This window comes from Anopheles arabiensis, chromosome 2 (genome assembly GCF_016920715.1).
Source record: "Anopheles arabiensis isolate DONGOLA chromosome 2, AaraD3, whole genome shotgun sequence".
NCBI lineage: Eukaryota > Metazoa > Arthropoda > Insecta > Diptera > Culicidae > Anopheles > Anopheles arabiensis.
The window spans coordinates 85,067,585-85,086,076 of record NC_053517.1 but is presented as its reverse complement, the minus strand read 5'-3'; the positions used below and the strand labels follow the sequence as shown (position 1 = coordinate 85,086,076).

The 18,492-nt window shown below is 49.8% G+C and overlaps 2 protein-coding genes across 18 annotated transcripts in view; one reads left to right on the top strand and one right to left on the bottom strand.

Annotated features, from left to right (window-relative positions):
- Window positions 1–5,055, top strand: part of LOC120896578 — a 136,055-nt gene extending 131,000 nt beyond the window's left edge. For all 9 annotated transcript variants that reach the window (XM_040301430.1, XM_040301006.1, XM_040301348.1 and 6 more), the window contains 2 exons: window positions 814–909; window positions 2,213–5,055. In XM_040301430.1, coding sequence (XP_040157364.1) covers window positions 814–909; window positions 2,213–3,107 — 991 coding nt within the window. In that variant the 3' untranslated portion in view covers window positions 3,108–5,055. The remainder of the gene's footprint in view (window positions 1–813; window positions 910–2,212) is intronic.
- A 155-nt stretch (window positions 5,056–5,210) lies between these two features.
- Window positions 5,211–18,492, bottom strand: part of LOC120896126 (filamin-C) — a 41,741-nt gene continuing 28,459 nt past the window's right edge. For 8 of the 9 annotated variants that reach the window (XM_040300051.1, XM_040300218.1, XM_040300138.1 and 5 more), the window contains 10 exons: window positions 16,893–17,904; window positions 16,589–16,809; window positions 14,081–14,229; window positions 12,223–12,295; window positions 11,944–12,131; window positions 9,049–10,659; window positions 8,765–8,972; window positions 8,569–8,697; window positions 5,885–7,431; window positions 5,211–5,807 (listed from right to left, as the gene is read on the bottom strand). In XM_040300051.1, the coding sequence (XP_040155985.1) occupies window positions 5,676–5,807; window positions 5,885–7,431; window positions 8,569–8,697; window positions 8,765–8,972; window positions 9,049–10,659; window positions 11,944–12,131; window positions 12,223–12,295; window positions 14,081–14,229; window positions 16,589–16,809; window positions 16,893–17,904 (5,270 nt within the window). In that variant the 3' untranslated portion in view covers window positions 5,211–5,675. Of the gene's footprint in view, window positions 5,808–5,884; window positions 7,432–8,568; window positions 8,698–8,764; window positions 8,973–9,048; window positions 10,660–11,943; window positions 12,132–12,222; window positions 12,296–14,080; window positions 14,230–15,365; window positions 15,432–16,588; window positions 16,810–16,892; window positions 17,905–18,492 lie in introns of those variants that run through there. The other variant, XM_040300709.1, reaches the window with a different exon arrangement.

Below are 18,492 nucleotides of genomic sequence, written 5' to 3'. Positions count from 1 at the left end.
GCGTGAGTGTGTGTGTGTGTGTTGGCCACCCTTTCGGTGGTCATTTGTAATCCTGCGAAGCGGCTAATGTAATTACAAATTTGCAATAATCGTAGCACAAATGCATGCGTTCGAATTACTCAATGCGTTTCTGTATCACGTGTTGCGTTGCGCTTAGCGGCGCCCTCTAGCGGCAAATAATGAACAACAACAACACAGCTGGTCTAAGTAGAGCTTTACCCGTTTGTGGATGTGAATGTGCTTATCGGTAACCCACCCTTTACTATATCGTGTGCACATACGCTCCCTTCAGCTGCCTTCCCATAACAACTAACCACCCCCCCGGGGTAAGGTTGAAACATGGCCGGTAATTACCCGTGTGACCCGGTGAGTGGTGGGGGAGGCAAACATTTATCTCAATTACGTATCAACGGTACATGCGGTAGGTGAGAGAACTCTCTCTCCTTCTTTCTCTCTCTCTCTCTGTCTCTTCAGCTGTTTAAGCACCGGATAAGAGACTAAGAGGAAAAGAAGAAAAAGAAGTGTATATAAAATAAATGTGTGCCTCAAGTCTCGCACCTCCCAAAACGCAACAACACAAGGGGGGGCCGGGAAGGTCCTTAATGGAATGATAGAAATGTATCATCTGAAGAAGAACGTTCTGCCCTCATGGCCAAAGATGATGGGGGATATGGGGGTGGCGATGAACATTCTTGACACTGTTTTCCTTTGGTGGGAGGTGTGGGGTGTGGTTTGGGAGTGGTGGAGTACTAAAGGATATACTTATGTTGTGTTTTTCTTTTTTTCTCTCTTTTTTGTTACCTCTTGGTATAGGTTGCTGCTGCTGGATCGGGACAGACAGTCGGGCCGGATGCGAAGTACGGCCTCACCGCCACCGACCTACCGTTCCAACGTGGGAAGCCTTTTAAGGTGAGTGTGAGTGTGTGTGTGCTGCTGGATGGCTATATGTCACAAGACAAAGTGGCTACCATTTAGGCAAACGACGAAGAAACTGGTGTGCGAGTGCTTGTACTAGTCGCTCGAATGCTTCTGTACGGCTTAATTGATTTGTCTTGGTTGGGGTTGGAAGAATGATACTTAGGAGCGCATCAGGTTTAGGAGTTAGGAGTTGACCAACATGGTCGTATCCGGAATAACCTAAGTTACCTTAATACGTTCCATAGAGCCATCAGACATTTATATGCTTAGTTTAGCGGATTGGCTCTATATAGAGGAACTCTTCCGTTATTTTTTTTTAAATAGAATTAGGCTCTTGCGGTTGCAAAGTTAGTACAGCCATAGTCGAAAACGAATTGGAACGCTAGGTATGTTCCAGAGAATCCATCCCTAGTTTAGGAATATGATACAATTCAGTCAGCATGATAATTCAATTAGTAGATCTGTCCCTGTGACAGTTAATGGTCTAAAAAGGTTAAAAAAACTCAAAATATCAGAACAGCATCCAAATCCAGATCCGTTTGTTTGTGCTTACAATGATTACATTTCAGTAATTTTTCCCTCCCACGCCTGACCTTATCACACACACACACAAATTCCGAGGTGCTGAACCGCGTAATGAAAGTGTCCAACAATCGCCCAACTCTACCCCGAACACTGTGAACAAGGACATGCACACATACACACACACTGCGCGTTTAATTTCGATCCGATGCGCTTGATGCAATATTGATGACATATTTTAATCGCCTACTTTAATTAACTTTTTTCCATTCCATTGAACGAACACACATACGCACACACACATACTTCTCCACATGAGACTGCCGTGCTGCCAGCTCTGTTGATTTTCGATAGGCGTAATTTGGTGGAATGAGTTTGCGTTTTTCTCATAATTTACGCAACGTGTCGCTCATCCCCTCGCACCCCACACACACACACACACACACATCAACGTTGTGCGTGTGTATGATGTTGCTAATTATGTGCGAAACTGGTGATTGAAACTTTAATATCCAAAACACAGTGTGACGGGTCTATCCGGTGCCGGTGTGCAACAGCGCAACACCAAACGCCGCTGTAGCCATCATAGTAGCCATTGTTGTGTTTGCGTGTGGCAAGTTGGCCGGTGTGTTGTTTGCCTAGTGCGGAACCAAAAGATAAATCGCTCTCATGGCTTCGTTTGGTGCCCATCCCGTATCATATTGTCCTAGCTATTGCTGACCGTGGTTGCTGATATTTTCTCTCCCCTCTTTGCTTCTTTTCCCATTTGCAGAATACCCCTCAGCTCGCGGTACAACAACGGCAGCAGCAACAGCATATTCGGTGGCATTAGCGGCATTATCAGCGGCGCCGTCGGTGGCGGCTCGAGCAACAGTGTGAACAATGTGGCCGCCCCGCCAGCAGTGCCATCGGGCGACCTGCTCCAGGTGAGCAGCTCACCGAACCCGTACGGTGCCGCCGACGGCCATAGCACGCTACCGCCGAGCTACCGGTCGGTGCATCCGAACCACGAACCACCTCAGCAGCAGCCATCGAGGCAGGCGCCCACACTGCCAGCAGTCAGTGCGAGCGATGCGCACGGCCTAATAAGTGATGCTAATGCTACGCAACCCACCGGTGGACCGCTGCTTCGCACGACGACGACGGGTGTGAATCATCATCATGCACCGTCCATAATTAAAATCGACGATCGATGCGCTCCGACGACGACAACGACGACGATGCCGGACAAGCGAACTTCAATTCCCGGCAGCGTCGTCGCTCTCATCGATACAGTGGGGAGTAGCAGCAGCGAGGAGAAGGTGGCGTTGAGTGCGACCCACGATGCAGGCACTAAGGAGTGTGACGTCAGCCCGACCGGAACCGCTCTGACGGGGAATAATGTTGCTGCTGGAGCTGCTGCCGCAGCGAAGGATCTGGTTACGATTGTTACCATATCGGGCACGATCGAACCGTCCGGCCGGTCGGTTTACACCAGCAACAGCAGCAGCAGCAACCCACTGGCCGGTGCCAGTGGTGGTGCCACGTGTACATTATTAAACTCTAACTCGACGCCACTGCTGGCCACGGTTATACCGGTCAGCAAATTCGCAACCGCAACGGCATCATCACCGAGCGAAGCAGCCGCACCCGCAGCAGTGGTGGGTGGTAGTGAAGCGCCACTATAACCTGGTAATGCCACTTTTTAAGGGCGTAAAGGGGTGTTCGAGAGGGGGAGAGATAAAAAAACAAGTAGAAATGTGAACCACACAGTTACCGGAAAAGAGTGTACGGCCCTTTATAGGGAGAGAGAGAGAGAGAGGAGCAGTTATCCCCCGTACCCTGATAAGCCATGAAAATCTAGTTTTTTTTGTGTGTGTGTGTACAACCCCCCTTCATCATTCACACTACCTCCCGTATGTTGCATTGTGGCTGACTTCCTGGTTTTGCGAAACCCCCAAACGGCTCCCCCCAAAAAGCTGCCATCCGATGGGGTTTGGTTGAAACTTTACCGAGCTGGTTCCGAGGGAAGAGACTGCTGTGGCTGACCGGGAAGGGAAGATTAGGCGACCATTCCGGGAAACACCTCGGGATGCTGCCGTTCGCCGAATGCTTCGGATGAGAGTGCTTGAATCATTAAACATGTAACATTGGGATTTCCGTGGAGCTGTATAGACGAGAACGACAACGACAAAAGAGCCACCTAAAGGATATAACACAAAGGCAAAGATCTTTCCCACCCTCACCCTACTATATCTCCCACTGACACACAAACACACACACACAGAGCCTAAGATGTGGGTCTTTTGAATCCTCCTTTTACGTCACAGCATAAGTGTCCACTCCAAAGCGGCCGGCTAATCCTTTTGGTCCACCATCACGCTGCTCCTTCCCTCCTGGAAAAGCATAATAGCCGGTGGACGAAACTGCCCAAAATACACATACACACACCCAAACCATAACCAGCGACACCATCACGATGGGATCGAATGCCGGGGGATAATGTGTGTGTGTGTGTGTGACCCTTTAGTCGTAGCCTACAGAAAGCGGAAAAGCGCGCCGTCGAAGTAAAATAGATTAATTTTTAATTTAATATGTGCCTGAATTATGAAACACAACCGCACACACGGTCACACATACACACGGGGACTCCTCCCCCACCACCCCGTTGGATTGGGTGGCCATTTTTTCTGCTCACACTGTGTGCTTGGAATGTCGTGGTGTGGGAATGCTGGATGGGTCAATTCAATCTTTCTCCCCCACCAGCACAAAACCGAAAACGTACGAACGTTTATTTTTATGGTTTTCGATATTATAATTTGTCCCGTTCCGTTCCTTTCTGGAATGTCCTTTTTGTGCCGACCAGCAATAAAACGACGGTGGCCAATAACAAAAAACAAAAAACAACAAACGGGCGCTTAAAATGGTCACGCTGAGATTGACTTTTTTTTCAGCCTAATGGGAAGGTTGTGCTTTTTTGAGGGGGTTGAAACGTGTGTGCTGCGTGTGTGTGTGTGGTTAAGTGGAGCTTACACTCTATCAGTCGTTTCAGCGCTATCGTATCTATTGTTTCCTCCATTTCCACTTTTGGGTTGGCTTTTTATCAATCTTTCTTTACAACAACAAAAAGAACACACATTGTTTCGGGCGCAAATTGTTGTACAGAAGCAGTGAGTTGCAAACAATCCAGTAGGAACACTTGCATATACATACATATACATACATATACATATAGGAAACAAAAAGAGGGCAACTATAGAAAGAGAGAGAGAGGACGGGCAACGCATATAGAGTAGAATCGTTTTTATTGTTAGTAATTTAATGCAAACAAATAGTACCGAGAGAGCGAAACGGGAATGAATGCAGCTATGTTTCAACGGTTTAATGCACGTGTTTAGTGTTGCAGCAAAGGAAATAGAGACATATGGCGGAAGAAAGTAGATGCGAAGTACTGAGTAGTATCTCTGTGTGAAGAGTGCGAATATTGTAAAGAGAGAAAGAGAGAGAGAGAGGGTTAAACGATGAGCTGGATAGAAGGTGTGTGGCGGTGGTGAATGTTAACTCATCATATTTTCATTTTATATGTAACCAAAGAGCATGAAAGAAAATAAAGAGCGATAAATTCAAAACATTAAATTCGATTTTTTTTTGTAATAATTATTTAAATAAAATATCACACCAAACCAATCTGTCCTGATTTTGCTCCCATAGTCATCGGTCGTGAAATGTTTCACCCCATGTGAAAGGGTTTCATTTGAAACGTTTCAAACAAAAGGCAGCACTGCGTTGGATTTCCGTTTTCTTCGTTTGCTATCATTAATATGTGTGTAACAAGGTTCGAGTTTATTAATTCATTTCGTTTAGTTTCCTGCAGCGCGCATGGTGCAGGCCATTTTTTTATACAATTAACAAAACAGAAGCGCACCCAGACGGGCACTATCGCTCGCATTCCCGCTCTTAACATTAAACATCCGTTCATCCGTTCGGTTAGCACTATTAGAGGCTAAAGGCTAAAGTAATCGTTGGACACACGAACCGTGCGTGCGTGCCCCCGCACGGACAGTAAAACTTAAACAATTAAAATTAACAACGGTTTCGGCACATCTCTAAAACACACCGCGCCAACACCACACAAAGTCGCTAGACAAAACAGAGCTGGTGGTGGTGGGATGGATGCAAGCGATGGGTGGGAGTACATACTCCCTAACATAAGGGGGTCTTGTTCTTTTCCTTTTTGTTGTTGCTCTCAAGACGCGTTAGTTGCCGTGTAGAAATCGTTTCAGCTCCTCCTGCGTGTCGAAGATGAGCACGGGGAAGGGCGAACCGGGCACGAGCTCGCCGGCCCACTTGACCTCCACCCGATAGTCGCCCGGTTCGGTGGGATCGTACTGCAATGGAGGAAAAAAAGGATTAGCTTTGATGTGCTTCACGGCAAATTCACTGCCGTCTGCCTGCCCTGCCTTACCTTGCACAGGATGGTTCGGTCCTTTTGGCTTTCGCGCTGCATCTCCACCCGGAAGGCACCCTTCGGGCCGCGGACGCGCACCGTCAGCTGGCCGGCGCCGGCACCGCGCGTATCCACGATGAACCGCGACTGGAACGTCGCCAGCACGCCATGCTCGATGCCCGGCCCGTACACGCGCACCTTGCTCGCGTCCGGCGCTCCGACGACCCGCAGCGTGTACGGCGACCCGGGCACGTGCTGCCCACCGTACTTGATCGTGAGCGTATGGCGGCCCGGTTCCTGCGGTTTCACATTGAGCGTAAACGTCGCGTCGCCATGATCGTACAGCTCGCAGTACGCAACCTTGCGCGGTCCGGCACAGTGGGCGGTCAGTTCGCCCGGCCCGGCGCGGCGCGTATCGATCCAGGATTTAATCTCCCGCCCCACGACACCATTGCGCAGCCCCTCGCCAGAGCAGAGCACCTTCGCTGCATCGACGGCCGGTCCGACCGGTATCGTTAGGGGGCAGCCCTTGATAATGCGTCCGTTCCATTCCACCTCGAGGCTGAGGGGGCCACCGGTCGATTTGTGCGGGTTGTACGATGCCAGCCAGATCAGTTCGTTCGGGCGGGGCTGGAGCAGCGTCACGGGGAGCGGTTCACCGTCATCGTACGCCATGTGCACTTCCGGCTTGCCGGACAGGGCGTCCGTTGCGTCGATCGTGAAGTGGGACACTTCGCCGACCTGGGCCGTGGTGAGACCGCGCCCGGTTAGCACTACCCGGTCGGAGCCGATCGTCATGCCGGTGACGTACACGAAGCCGGGACTCTGCGAGATGGGCAGCCCGGACCAGGTCAGGTCGAAGCTGTGCTCACCCTTGGCCAGCCCGTCGTCGGAAAGGAAGAGGGCGCATTTGCCGCTGCCCTGCTTTTCCACCATCACCTCGGCATCGTCCACGTAGCAGGTGAGCTCGCCCGGTCCGGCCATGCTCGTGTCGAACACGATCTTGCTCGGCAGCACCAGCTTCCCGCTGCTGTCCAGACAGGAGCCCCAGCCACCGATCGGCGTGACCTTGGCCGGATCGAGACAGGCAATGTTCCAGGGCGAACCGGGCAGGGGGCCACGGTTCGTGCAGCTCGCCCGTATCTCGTACCGGCCGACGGTGAGGATCGTGTAGAAGATCTTCCACTGGTTGTTGCCCATGTTTTTGATGCGCGGCTCGATGCGCTCCGCCTGCTCGTCGGTCCGCTCGATCTGCACGTTCGGTGCGGTCGGGCAGAACACGACGAACGAGGTCTCCTTGCCCCGGTGGGCCACCTCTAGCCCGTTGCCCGATGCGTGGCTGTCGCTCTTGCCACCGGCCGACTGGACGGCGAACGTGATGGGGCTGTTCGGGACCGCCTCACCGCCGTACATGACCGTGGCCTTGTAGTGTCCGGCCGCCTGCGGTACGAACTCGATCGAATGCTCGTAGTCATCCTGCTGGGTCAGCTTCACGGGGACGTTCTGGCCGGTGGGTGACAGTACGGTTACCTCGATCTCGGCCACACCGGCCGATTCCGATTGCACTGAGCCGGGAGGGAAGAGAAGGGAAATGGAAATTAAAGTATAGAATAGGCATTTGGGGGGTTTGGTTGTAAGCAGGGAAGTACCAAATCGGGTATTTCCAATCGGATACCCGGTTAAAGCGGTATTTTCAAGGATAAATTGGAATTTTTCAAATGGCGCAAAAGCTGCTGTCAGTTTTTGGCTATTGGATGTAATTGGTATCTGTGACATGACTGCCGTGATGCAATCCTCAACTCGTAAGACTCAATAAAATGCCCGTCATGGGCTCCAGGCCTGGAATGAACCGCTCATCCTCAGAAACTGATAATTTTGTTAAAACATCATCTGTAACTGTACGACATAACAACATCCCCGTCATAGGTTCAAGCCCCAAATGGACCGTTCCGAAGAAGATCATTTTTAACAATATAAGGGGAAAAAGTATGTCGTTGTTTAAATCATAATTAAACCACAAATACGATAATTTTCCAGCTCAATAAGTGGATAAACTGTAATGGTTTTTGTTGTGCATTCACTCAAAATTGCTTAAAGATCTTTCAACAGTTGACAATTTTCTTTCGAATGCCGCGTTATTTATAAAGCCGTTAGAGTAACAAATGCTAGCCAAACGTTCCTTGATCTAATAGATCTAATTTAGAAGAAGCCAAATTTACCGGGTGAAAGGCTTTGATGATACGGTTGTTCAACTTTTTATTAAGACAAGGTTTCTTAGAATCCATAAAAATATTAGAATTCTCAATTTGAGGAAAAAGTAAGTGCTCTTAATGCATGAAGATGTTGAAAACTATATAAATAATCTGAGCATTTTTTTGAACAACCATCCGAGCATTGAACTAATCGTTAACAGCCAAGATCTGATTGCACGATGTCTTCAATGGAAAATAAAGGTGTTGAATCATAATCTCGTAAGAAAAAGAATAAAATGTATTAAGAAGGTAGGTAAAGAGGCAATGCTTTTATCTAAACTGCGTATAAGTATATAGAAAGTTATGTTTTAAATAAACTTTCGATAAAGATTATTAATATAAGCGATAATAAATAATTTAAATAATTTACCCAGGTAAAAACGAAAAAGGTAAAACTCCGGTAACCCACCACTGTACAACACTTGTCGTAAGGCATTGGGAAGAACTTACCTATCCACGAGATGGGCGAGTTGGCGCAAAGGTTCATCTTCGGCACCTTCTGCAGCTGAATCTTGGTCGGATCGTACGACTCGCACGTGTACGGACTGCCCATCAATGGTTTCGATTGATGGAGAACATCTGCAGTGGTGAAAGAACAAGCGTTATTTGAACCCTGAATTTGATCGAAAAGCTTGCCTCTTCTTACCAATTAAACATTGACCAACTTTCTGGACGGTGAACTCGGCCTGCAAATGACCTCCCTTGGTCTGGTAGCATCGAACGGGCAGTGCCTGACCGCCCGGGCCCGACACAACGACATCGAACTCACGCGCCGGATGGCCAACGGTGTCGATCGCGAACGAGGTTGTCTTGCCAACGCGCGCCTGATACAATCCCAACCCGTTCACGGTGATCTGCAAGGCATGGAAAGCGAGGAAAGACACACTTGTGAGCTCCTCTGGGGTAAGAATGTTTTTAAATCCTACTCACCTCCTTGCTCATCGCCGGCGCCAGGACATTGATTTCGATGGCTTTGTTCGAGATCGGCACCTGGTTGTACAGGATCATGATCTTGTGCGGGGCGACGCGCGTCGGATGGTACACGATCTCCCACACGCCCCCATTGGCCGTGCCGCGGATCGAATGCGGTACCTCCAGCCCACCGCACCGTACCATCGACGTAAGCGTACCCTGTCCCGCCTCGTTCGTCGACACCACGAGCGACGCCGGCTTGTGGCAGTACGCCTCGCCGACCTCCACAATCTTCACCATCGACGGGTCGAACACGTTGATCGTGCGGGCCGCAATGAAGTTGCGCGTCTCCTGATCGATGTACCGCACCACGTACTGGCCAATCTTGGCCGCCCGGAACTCGGCCGCCTTGCGCGACAGCGTGAACGGGACGAGCTTGTTCTCCGGGTCGAATATCTCCACCGTCTGGTCGTCCGCCATCAGATCGATCAGGGTCGTGTTGCCCACCTGCACGTGCTGCGTGTTCTGCTGCACCTCGCACCGGAACGGGCTGCCCTCGACCGGCAGATCGTTGAACGTGATGTTGACAAAGTGCGGCTCGCAGCTCTGCGGTATGAACGTGACGTCGTACAGCCCGCGGGCGCAGGCCGTCACCTCCGCCTTCACCGTGCTGGTTGCGGTGGACACGACAAGCTCCAGCGTTCCTTCGCCAGCACCGGCCGCATCGACGCTAAACGTCAGCGGCACCCCGAGCGAAGCCATCGTGCTGCGCGGATCCAGTCCACTGATCGATACGCGCGACACATCGAACACGTTGCACGAGAACGGCGATCCGTTGATGTGCTGATCGTTCGCGGTGACGCTGATCAGATGACGCCCGACGGACGTCGGCACGAACGCGACCAGATGCACCTCGTCGCGGAAGCTGACGCGCGATGTGACGGTGTCGCCGGACGGGGCCGTTATCAGCACCTGCGGATCGATGCCATCGAAGCCCTCCAGCTCGAACACGCTCTCCGCCTTGACCGGTGCCTGCCGCAGACACTCGCCGGTCGCGATCGCTTTCGAGAGGGAAACGGGCGCATGCGTGACGTGGCAGGCGAACGGTGACCCCGGCACCGGGTAGCCATTGAACCGCACCGACAGCGAATGGGTGGCCGCTTCCGTCGGCTTAAAGTTCACCTTGAACCGTGCGTTTCCCTCGGACTGGACAAAGTTGGGCACGTTCTTGCCGCCCACCGCAACGATGATCTCCAGATTGCCCGCCCCGGCCTGGCTCGCGTTGATGCCGAAGCTGACGCTTTTGCCGACGACACCGGGCCGTATGTCCGTGACGACCACCTTCTCGGCGGAGTACGCTTTCAGCAGGAAGGGGCTGCCCTCAACGTGACCGCTGCCCGGCAGCCGTACCTCGACCGAGTGGTCACCGACCTCGACCGGCTCGAACTTGACCCGATAGCCGGACGATGGAGAGGCCGCCGGGACAATGTCGGCCCGGACGGGACGACGGGCAGGGCCGAGCACTTCCACCACGGGCGCAATGTCGGACTCGACGACGAAGTCAAACGTATGGCCAACGCTTACCTTGTCGGTCAGATCGCTGCTCACGATGCGGGCGGCCGGCGATACCTAAAAGAAAAAAAAAGGTGTTAGAAATGGAGAAATGGGGAGCTTGGGTGAGAGTATACTACAGCTCCGCGACGTTTTGGAGAGATGGCAACGCTTTGTTTTGGTTGTAAGATGACATTTATGACATAGCACTAAGCCAGTGGTCGGCAAGCTTTGCAATGAAGAGGGCAAAAATAAATCAAAATACCCTTAGAGGTGGATGCAAAGAACAGCATTGATAAAACAACCAGTAGAATGTATGACACTGTATAAAAAGGGGCGAAAAGAGCCCTCATTTAGTCAGAAAGGAACCACATCCCACTCGCGAACTTTTCTTTGCCGACCACTGCCCTTAGAAGATCTTAGTAACCATTGGAACTTGTGACAGTGTAGGAGTGATGTGCTCCGGCTATAGTTAGATCGATTCTGACACCGTCAAAATCTGAACCACTAGTTCCGCCCGGAGTCGGAGTCGTCCGGAGTCGTTTGGAGTCGTCAGGAGTAATTCGGAGTCGTCAGGAGTAATTCGGAGTCGACCAGAATCGAGGTCAGTCGGAGTCAACAGGAGCCGTCCAGTGTACTGTGCTTGTGATCAGGCATTTCATTACGTCTTGGTCTATCACTTTGTGCGTGCAATTCGTATACAGGCCTTTGTTTCGAAGGCTGACTCCGGGCGACTTCAACTCCAGCCGATTCCAGACGACTCCGAACGACTCCGCACAACTCCAGATGTCTCCGGATGACTCTGGACGACTCCTCACAACTCTGGTAGATTCCGGACGGTTCCGAACGACTCCGGATAATGATGGGCGGTCCTCCCTTTCGGAGTTGGATCGGAGTCGACTCCAGATTTTTGCCAACTTTACCCATCACTACAGTGCAGTTGTTGCAGAATTGTTCAATAATTCTTTCCCTGGTGAACCTTTCCGTTTAACATCACAAAAAAAAAACAAACTCTTGGACATACTTTCCCCCGGTGCAGGAACCGTATCCGACAGCACCGTCTGGACCAGCAACAGCTTCGTCTAACGCCCGCACGACACATCGCACACAGCACACAACGGTGGCCACCGGATCAATTGCAACTGCCAGCGTGGAAGCCCCCAAAGAGTGGCTGGGCCCCCGACACTCAGGTGAATTACTTGCAGCGACACACTTTCCCACCCTTCCCTATCGTAATCGATCGTGTGTCAATTAAAACCTCCCCGTTTATTTTAGGCCACACGCCAATGCTTTTCTTCCGGTCGGACAGAAGGCGCGAGGGGGGGATGGGGGATTGGGAGTGGCCGTGGGGATGTGCCTTACCTTACAGGTGAACGGACTGCCCGGCACGTCCTGCCCGTTGAACCGCAGCTCGACCGTGTGGTTCTGTGCCTCGCGGGGCGTGAAGCTGATCGCGTAAGTGTGTTGACCCTGCGCCTGGGCGGACGTTGGTACGCGGCCGCCATTGACCGTCACCTCCAGATTGCCCGGTCCGGCCTGGGATGTTTCGACTGCGGGGATGCGGGAAGAAGCAATAATAAGGGGTAAGTGCATGCTTTCTTAGCTTTTCTCTTTACACGGTTCAAAGGGTTTGGTACCTACCCAAGAATACGACCGGCTTCCCGACGGTTCCATTGTTAACGTTCTTTACCTTGATCGCGGTAACGTCGTAGACCTGTTGTGGCATGATGGATGCGTGTTCGCGTAGGCCCCCGCCGTTCGCCCGGGCAGGTGGAATAGCAATGGAAAGCGGGTGTTAGTATGGGCGCTTGGGTTTTGGCCACAGACGGGAAATACTTTCAACCCTGTTGGTTGTCCCTATCCTTCTTTCTACGGGCCGAGACGTGATCGGAATGATTAAATGGGAGGGTGGATGGGCGAACTGGTTAGAGACTGGAGAGGTGTGAGCGTACTGACGCTGATCTAGCGCTTCTTTTTCGCTTCCACATTGGAACAAAAGCAACTTCCATGTGTGGTTGTGTGTGTGAGGTATTTTCTATGGCCTAACACTGGAGCTGTCGTTGTTGTTGTTGCACAAGCGCGAATAAAGTTAATAATTAACGGTAATTATACTCCAAACGCGCACAATGCTTCCTCTAAGGCACAACTCTGATGCGCATTGCCTTGCGCAAACTGTGGAGCGTTTGCTCTTGCACACGTGTCTCCGTAAATACATCATTCTAAGGGTTCATGATGAATGTGACCTTCTAGAATCGGAGTTCAACTTCTACGCTCTGGACACGATTAATTGGGAGCGTAGAGTCGGTGTGGGAGTTTTTCGGAGTTCCCAGTATGTTCAAAAAATTGTTATCCAAATACATACACCCTAAGAAGGCAAGATGGTATAAAGGGGAGCAATGTTCTTCTTGCTTTTTTAATTACCCATTCGTCAAGCTACAATGACTATGGACAAAACACACACACACACATTGGACTACCCTTCAGAGTTGGAGCTTGTGGGTTAGTCCTCAACAAGTGTGGTGGTTTTACAGTTTTAAAGAGTCACTTTTCATTTCTCAAAACGCATTAGAGCGTAAACGGGGAAGGCAGACATGGAAGAGCTAAAATTGCGCCGTATATCTTGACCATCAAAAGAGGTGGTGGTGGTTTTTGGACAAGTGTAATAAACTTAGGGAAGAAACCATACGGCCTGGAGAAGACGTGACTTATGCTTGAAGTTAAAACAAGCTTTAACCAAACAATTTCACAACTGCTCGTAAATGTCTTGTTTGGACATGTTTAGGATGATTTGAGCACACGAAAAGCATGTCCCACTTTTGCATACCACAGGCACATAAACTCCAAACGAATGCTATCTGCTGTCGTGCATCGTATGACACACTCAGCCGACCGGGAAATGATGCATCAATTGCTTCCAACGCTCCGATCAACGCTACTACTGCTCTGTGCTGTCACATCTAAATTGCATGATTATATCACTTACACTCCCGGAACACAGAAACGGTTGTGTTTCATTATTAAATAGTTTTTTTTCCACTGCAGTAAGCAGAGGCAGTCATCCGGTAAATGAGATCAGATTAGCGACGACGAGACGTAAGCATTAAAATTGGGGCTTATGAAACCAATATTAGAGTGGTTTGATTGTTGCTTGTGGCCAGCAAACTTATCTTTCTTGGAAGGAATCTGTTGTTGTTTGGAAAACTTCAATGTTTGGAGTGCCTAGGATCCATTGGAGATCCACAATGTAGAGTGACTTGCCGTAACCACGGAAGCGTAACCACATTCTTCAAGTGATCATTAATTCGCTCCAAAAGCTTATACATTATTAAACAGCTCAGTGTCGGCCCATCCCTCAGCATTCCACACGGGAATAAAACAGCATTCTAAACAGCGATCGCTACTCCATACCGATAATCCCGATCACACCTTGAAGCCCATTCCCATTCTTCGCAAACGACCTTGGCGGGTAGGTGCAGGATGCTGGCCCAATCTCACTTACCTTCGCTGAGTACGGGCTGCCAACGGTCGGCTGTCCCTCGACGGTTACGCTAACCCGATGCTCGCCGACAACGCGCGGTACAAACTCGGCCTTAAACACACCGTCGGCCGTCTGTAAGACCTGCGCCGGTACCGAATGACCGGAGGGGCCTGTAGTGTGAAGCGGGGGGGTGGGAGTGAAGTGTCGGAACGGATTCGCGTTTTGATTTTCGGTACTTTACTTTATGGTTCAATTTAAGATTTTTTTGTGCGTTTTTTAAAGGGAACCGAGAGAGTGTATCTACATGCAGGCTGGGGCGGGACTAACTCCTTCGTAGACTCCCCTAACCCCCAGCCATAACAAAAACCAGTATTGAGTATGGGAAGCAAAGGGATATACACCAAGGGAGGTGATTTCTACAAGAGGGACACTTACAGCAACGAGGGAGTGTACTCACGCCATGCCGCTATGCGGATTTATTAGTCGGAAATTTTGCTTTGTTGGTTTGTTTATTTATTATACACCAAGAACCCACGCCGAAAGAAGGTATAAATCAACGAAATACATCAAAACGAAATATAACTGTGGTGTGTGTTGGAATGTTAGCAACTTGTATGGATTGGTTGGTGGATGTGTCGATTGTGAGTAATAAATACGTGTGTTATGTGTGAGTGATACAAAAAAGCATATTTCTAACATATGTTTTTTTTCCTCTTTTCTCCCCACATTTTTCGTATCCTTTCGTTCTGCTACCGTCACTACTGTTTGTTGGTTAACATGCCTTAATGGTGCTAATGTTAATGGCTTAATGGTTCTTAATATTATTAATGTTGCTTATCTTCTAGCCAATCGATCAATCTGGTCTCAACGAGAGTGTTAGAAATCTGTGTTTGCATGAGAGAGATGCTTGTTGGATTAATTTGTATTAAAGTTACAAAACAAAATTACAAAGCGAAGGACATTGCAATAAAGCGCTCGAAATGAATAGATTTAAATAAAAAAAACAAGCATGGATTCGTACACGTGGTACGGACGAAGATGGCAAATTGTAGCAGGCTGCGCGCTAAAAGGCGCCTTTCTGCAGCGAGCGTGTTTAAGACAGACGCGTGAGGGGAGGCATCACTGGAGATTGTATGGCTTCTGTGTTGCCATGGCATCGTTCCACCGTCTAGGGAAGGGTTTTTAGAACCAAATTTAGTAAAAAAAGCCACCAAAGCCTTGGTGGCTGGGGTGTGTTGGTGGCTACAATAAGCTAATATTATTCACAACATCCAAAAACGGTAACGGGGGGGAACGATCATTGTTTTTAAAAAAGGTGAAATTAAATCAATCAATCAATCAAAGTGTTTCTAGTACAAAAGTCTACGGCGCCCTGGAATGTACATGTAAAACAGAAGAAAATGGGGAAAGACCTCCGGTCAGATTAAAACGATTCATTTACAGTGCTAGAACGGGTTAAAAAATGGGTTGTTTGTTTGTTTGTTTCTTCTTTGCAATGATTGTGGTTGGTTTGAAAAATTTCGATCCTTTTGAGCTTGAGCCAAAAGGGAAGTTGGAAATGATGCGCTCTTTTTTTGCCAGGACTGATTGGACTGAATCTGAATCTCAACCACAATCATGTCTTTTTTGTTTAGGTTATGTTACACATTTAAAGAAATAATTCCTTTTTCTTCTCTCGTACGCTTTTCACAAATTGCTATTTAAAGGTTTTTCTTTGGTTGTGGACCATTTCCTAATCACTTGTACCGTGATCGAAACCTTTCGCTTCTCCTTTCTCCCCTGCAGCATTCCAATGCACTGTGCACGCGATTTAGCTTGATATATGCCTATCTCTCTAAATGGGTGAAGTGCTGGCCCGGAATGGTAGTCGATTGAGAGGTTTTGCTTTAGTTTTGTAACTCCAAAATGCCCGTGTGTGAATTTTGCACAAAAAAAAAAATGGGAGGAATTTTAATAACAACAAAAAACACATAAGACAAAAAAGATAGAAAAGTTTGTGTGTGTGTGTGTGTGGATCTAATATTGCTCGCTAGTTGCAGTAAGGATCTAGCACCCAGATCAAAAGTGAGACAACAAATGAGGGTAAAGTGTGACATGTAGAAAAAGAGACGAAATTTTGGGAACGCGAACTATCGGAGAAACAAAGGATTATCTAGCAAGAAGATCGCGCTAATGATACTGGCTACGGAGTACGGTGTACTAACAAAAACGCGTTATTAAAAAGGAATATTGAGATAGAGGAAGAGAGAGAGTGAAAAGGATTGTGTGTTTGTGTGTGTGTGTGTGTGATACAGTGAGACAGACGTCAGACTACAAACAATTCTTAACTTGCTAATAACAGTACGGTAGTAATAAGTATTCTGCGCAAAGATCGCAAATTGAACCCCAAAAGAACGTAATAGTAATTGAGAATATTTCTTATACAAATACACAAAACAACACACACATACACACACGCAGGATAACAAAGTTACACAAACACTACGCTAGTATCTACGGTTCCGGGGACGACCGGTGGCCACCACCTACCTTCGACGTTCACTTCGATGTCCTCCAGGCGGCCTCCGGCGTGGTTGATGACCAGCGAGTTGGGCATGTGGAGCGGGCCGGGCCCGCCGAGCGACACCTGCGGCCCGGTCGTACCGCCGTTGATGATGACGGTGATCGGGCAGCCGGGGACAAGCATTTTGTTGAACGACACGTTGATGATGTGCTCGCACGGTTCGGCCGGCACGAACGAGACGGCGAATCTGCAAGCGGAAAAACGAGATCAGATGAGTTTCGTTAAGATCTTCGCTAACTTGGGAGCGTCAGCAGTAGCAGCAACACTTACTTGGCATTTCCCTGCGGATGCACCTGCGTGGGAATGTTGTGGCCCTTGGCCGAGATCGTTATCTCGAGGTTGCCTTCGCCCGCGTCGCCCGCATCGACGGTGAACTGTACCGGCCGGCCGACCGTACCCTTGGACACGGACCCGACCGCTACCTTGGTGGCGTCGTACGATTTCGCCACGAACGGTGTGCCCTGCACCGGATAGCCATTGTACTCGACGTTGATCGTGTGCGCGCCGACATGGTTCGGCGTAAATTCGGCCGTAAACCCGGCATGGATGTCGCCGGTTACGCGCACCGGCAGCTCACCCTGCGGTCCGCGCACACTGACGGCCAGCTCGGCCGCACCACCACCGCTGACGGTGATGTGAAACGAAGCCGGCCGATTGACCGGGATCAGCTCCAGATTGGTGAGGTTCAGCAGAACGCGGCTCGTATCGGCGACCGAGCACACGAACGGGCAGCCGATAACCGTTTCACCGTTAAACTTGATATCGATCAGATGTGGTTTGGCTTGCTCGGGCGTGAACGACACCAAACAGCGGCCACCGCCCACCACCTGCACATGGTTTGGCACTTCGCCTTCGTTGATCGAAATTTCCAGCTGTCCTTCGCCGGCTGCGCTCGCGTCGACGCGGAACTGGCACGGCTGCCCAACGACACCGCCGTTCACGTCCGTCACCTGGATCAGGCTCGAGTCGTACACCTTGGCGATGAGCGGACCGCCCACGAGGGTGGTGCCCCCGATCGATGCTTCGATAATGTGCGTGCCGACCTCCGACGGGACGAACTCGATCCGGAGCGAACCGTTGGCCGACTCGTGCGTCACCCGGGCGGACACTTTGGTCTTGCTCGGGGAGAGCACGGTGGCGACGCAGTCGCTGCCACGGATCGAGGCGCCCGGGGGCGGCAGCACCTCAAAAACCGCCGGCAGGTTTGCCGGCACTAGCCGCGTGGACTCACCGAGAGCCGTGAGCCCTGGTGACGACATGATGTTGATATTCCAAGGTGAGCCTGCGGGAGCGGGGGGAGAAGAAAAAGGAGAAGAGAGGGACAGGTCAGTTGAGGTGCCAGAACATCGTTGACAAAAATAAGAGAATTTGGATATGTAAAAGACAAAGATACTTCAAAGTTGTTCCAAGGTGCATTAAATAATGATTTGACTAATTTTCAGTTCAGAATATCGGAGAGAGCTTCATACAAGATCCTCAGTAACCATTTCTACGCAACTATTAATATCTAGTAGTCTTGAGTTGAACAGGAACCTTCCAGATCCTGTCATTGTAGTGAATCATCTTTGCTTTGGACCTTTGCTGCATTCTAACGACTTGACATAAAACTCCTATTGATTGTAAGCAACAGTCTGCTGGAAGTTCTTCGGAATATCAGTCAAAGTAGTTCTTCGGAATATCCCAACTAAATACAATATCCACTTCAATATCTTGACAAGTAAGTAACGATAGCATCTACAACGACTTCCGTTTACATATTCCACATGCCGTCCGTCATCTACAATGACTTCCGTCACATGTTCCATCATGCCGATCTACATCTTGACAAAAAGATCCTCAGAAATTAAAAAGATCATCTTTAAATTACACT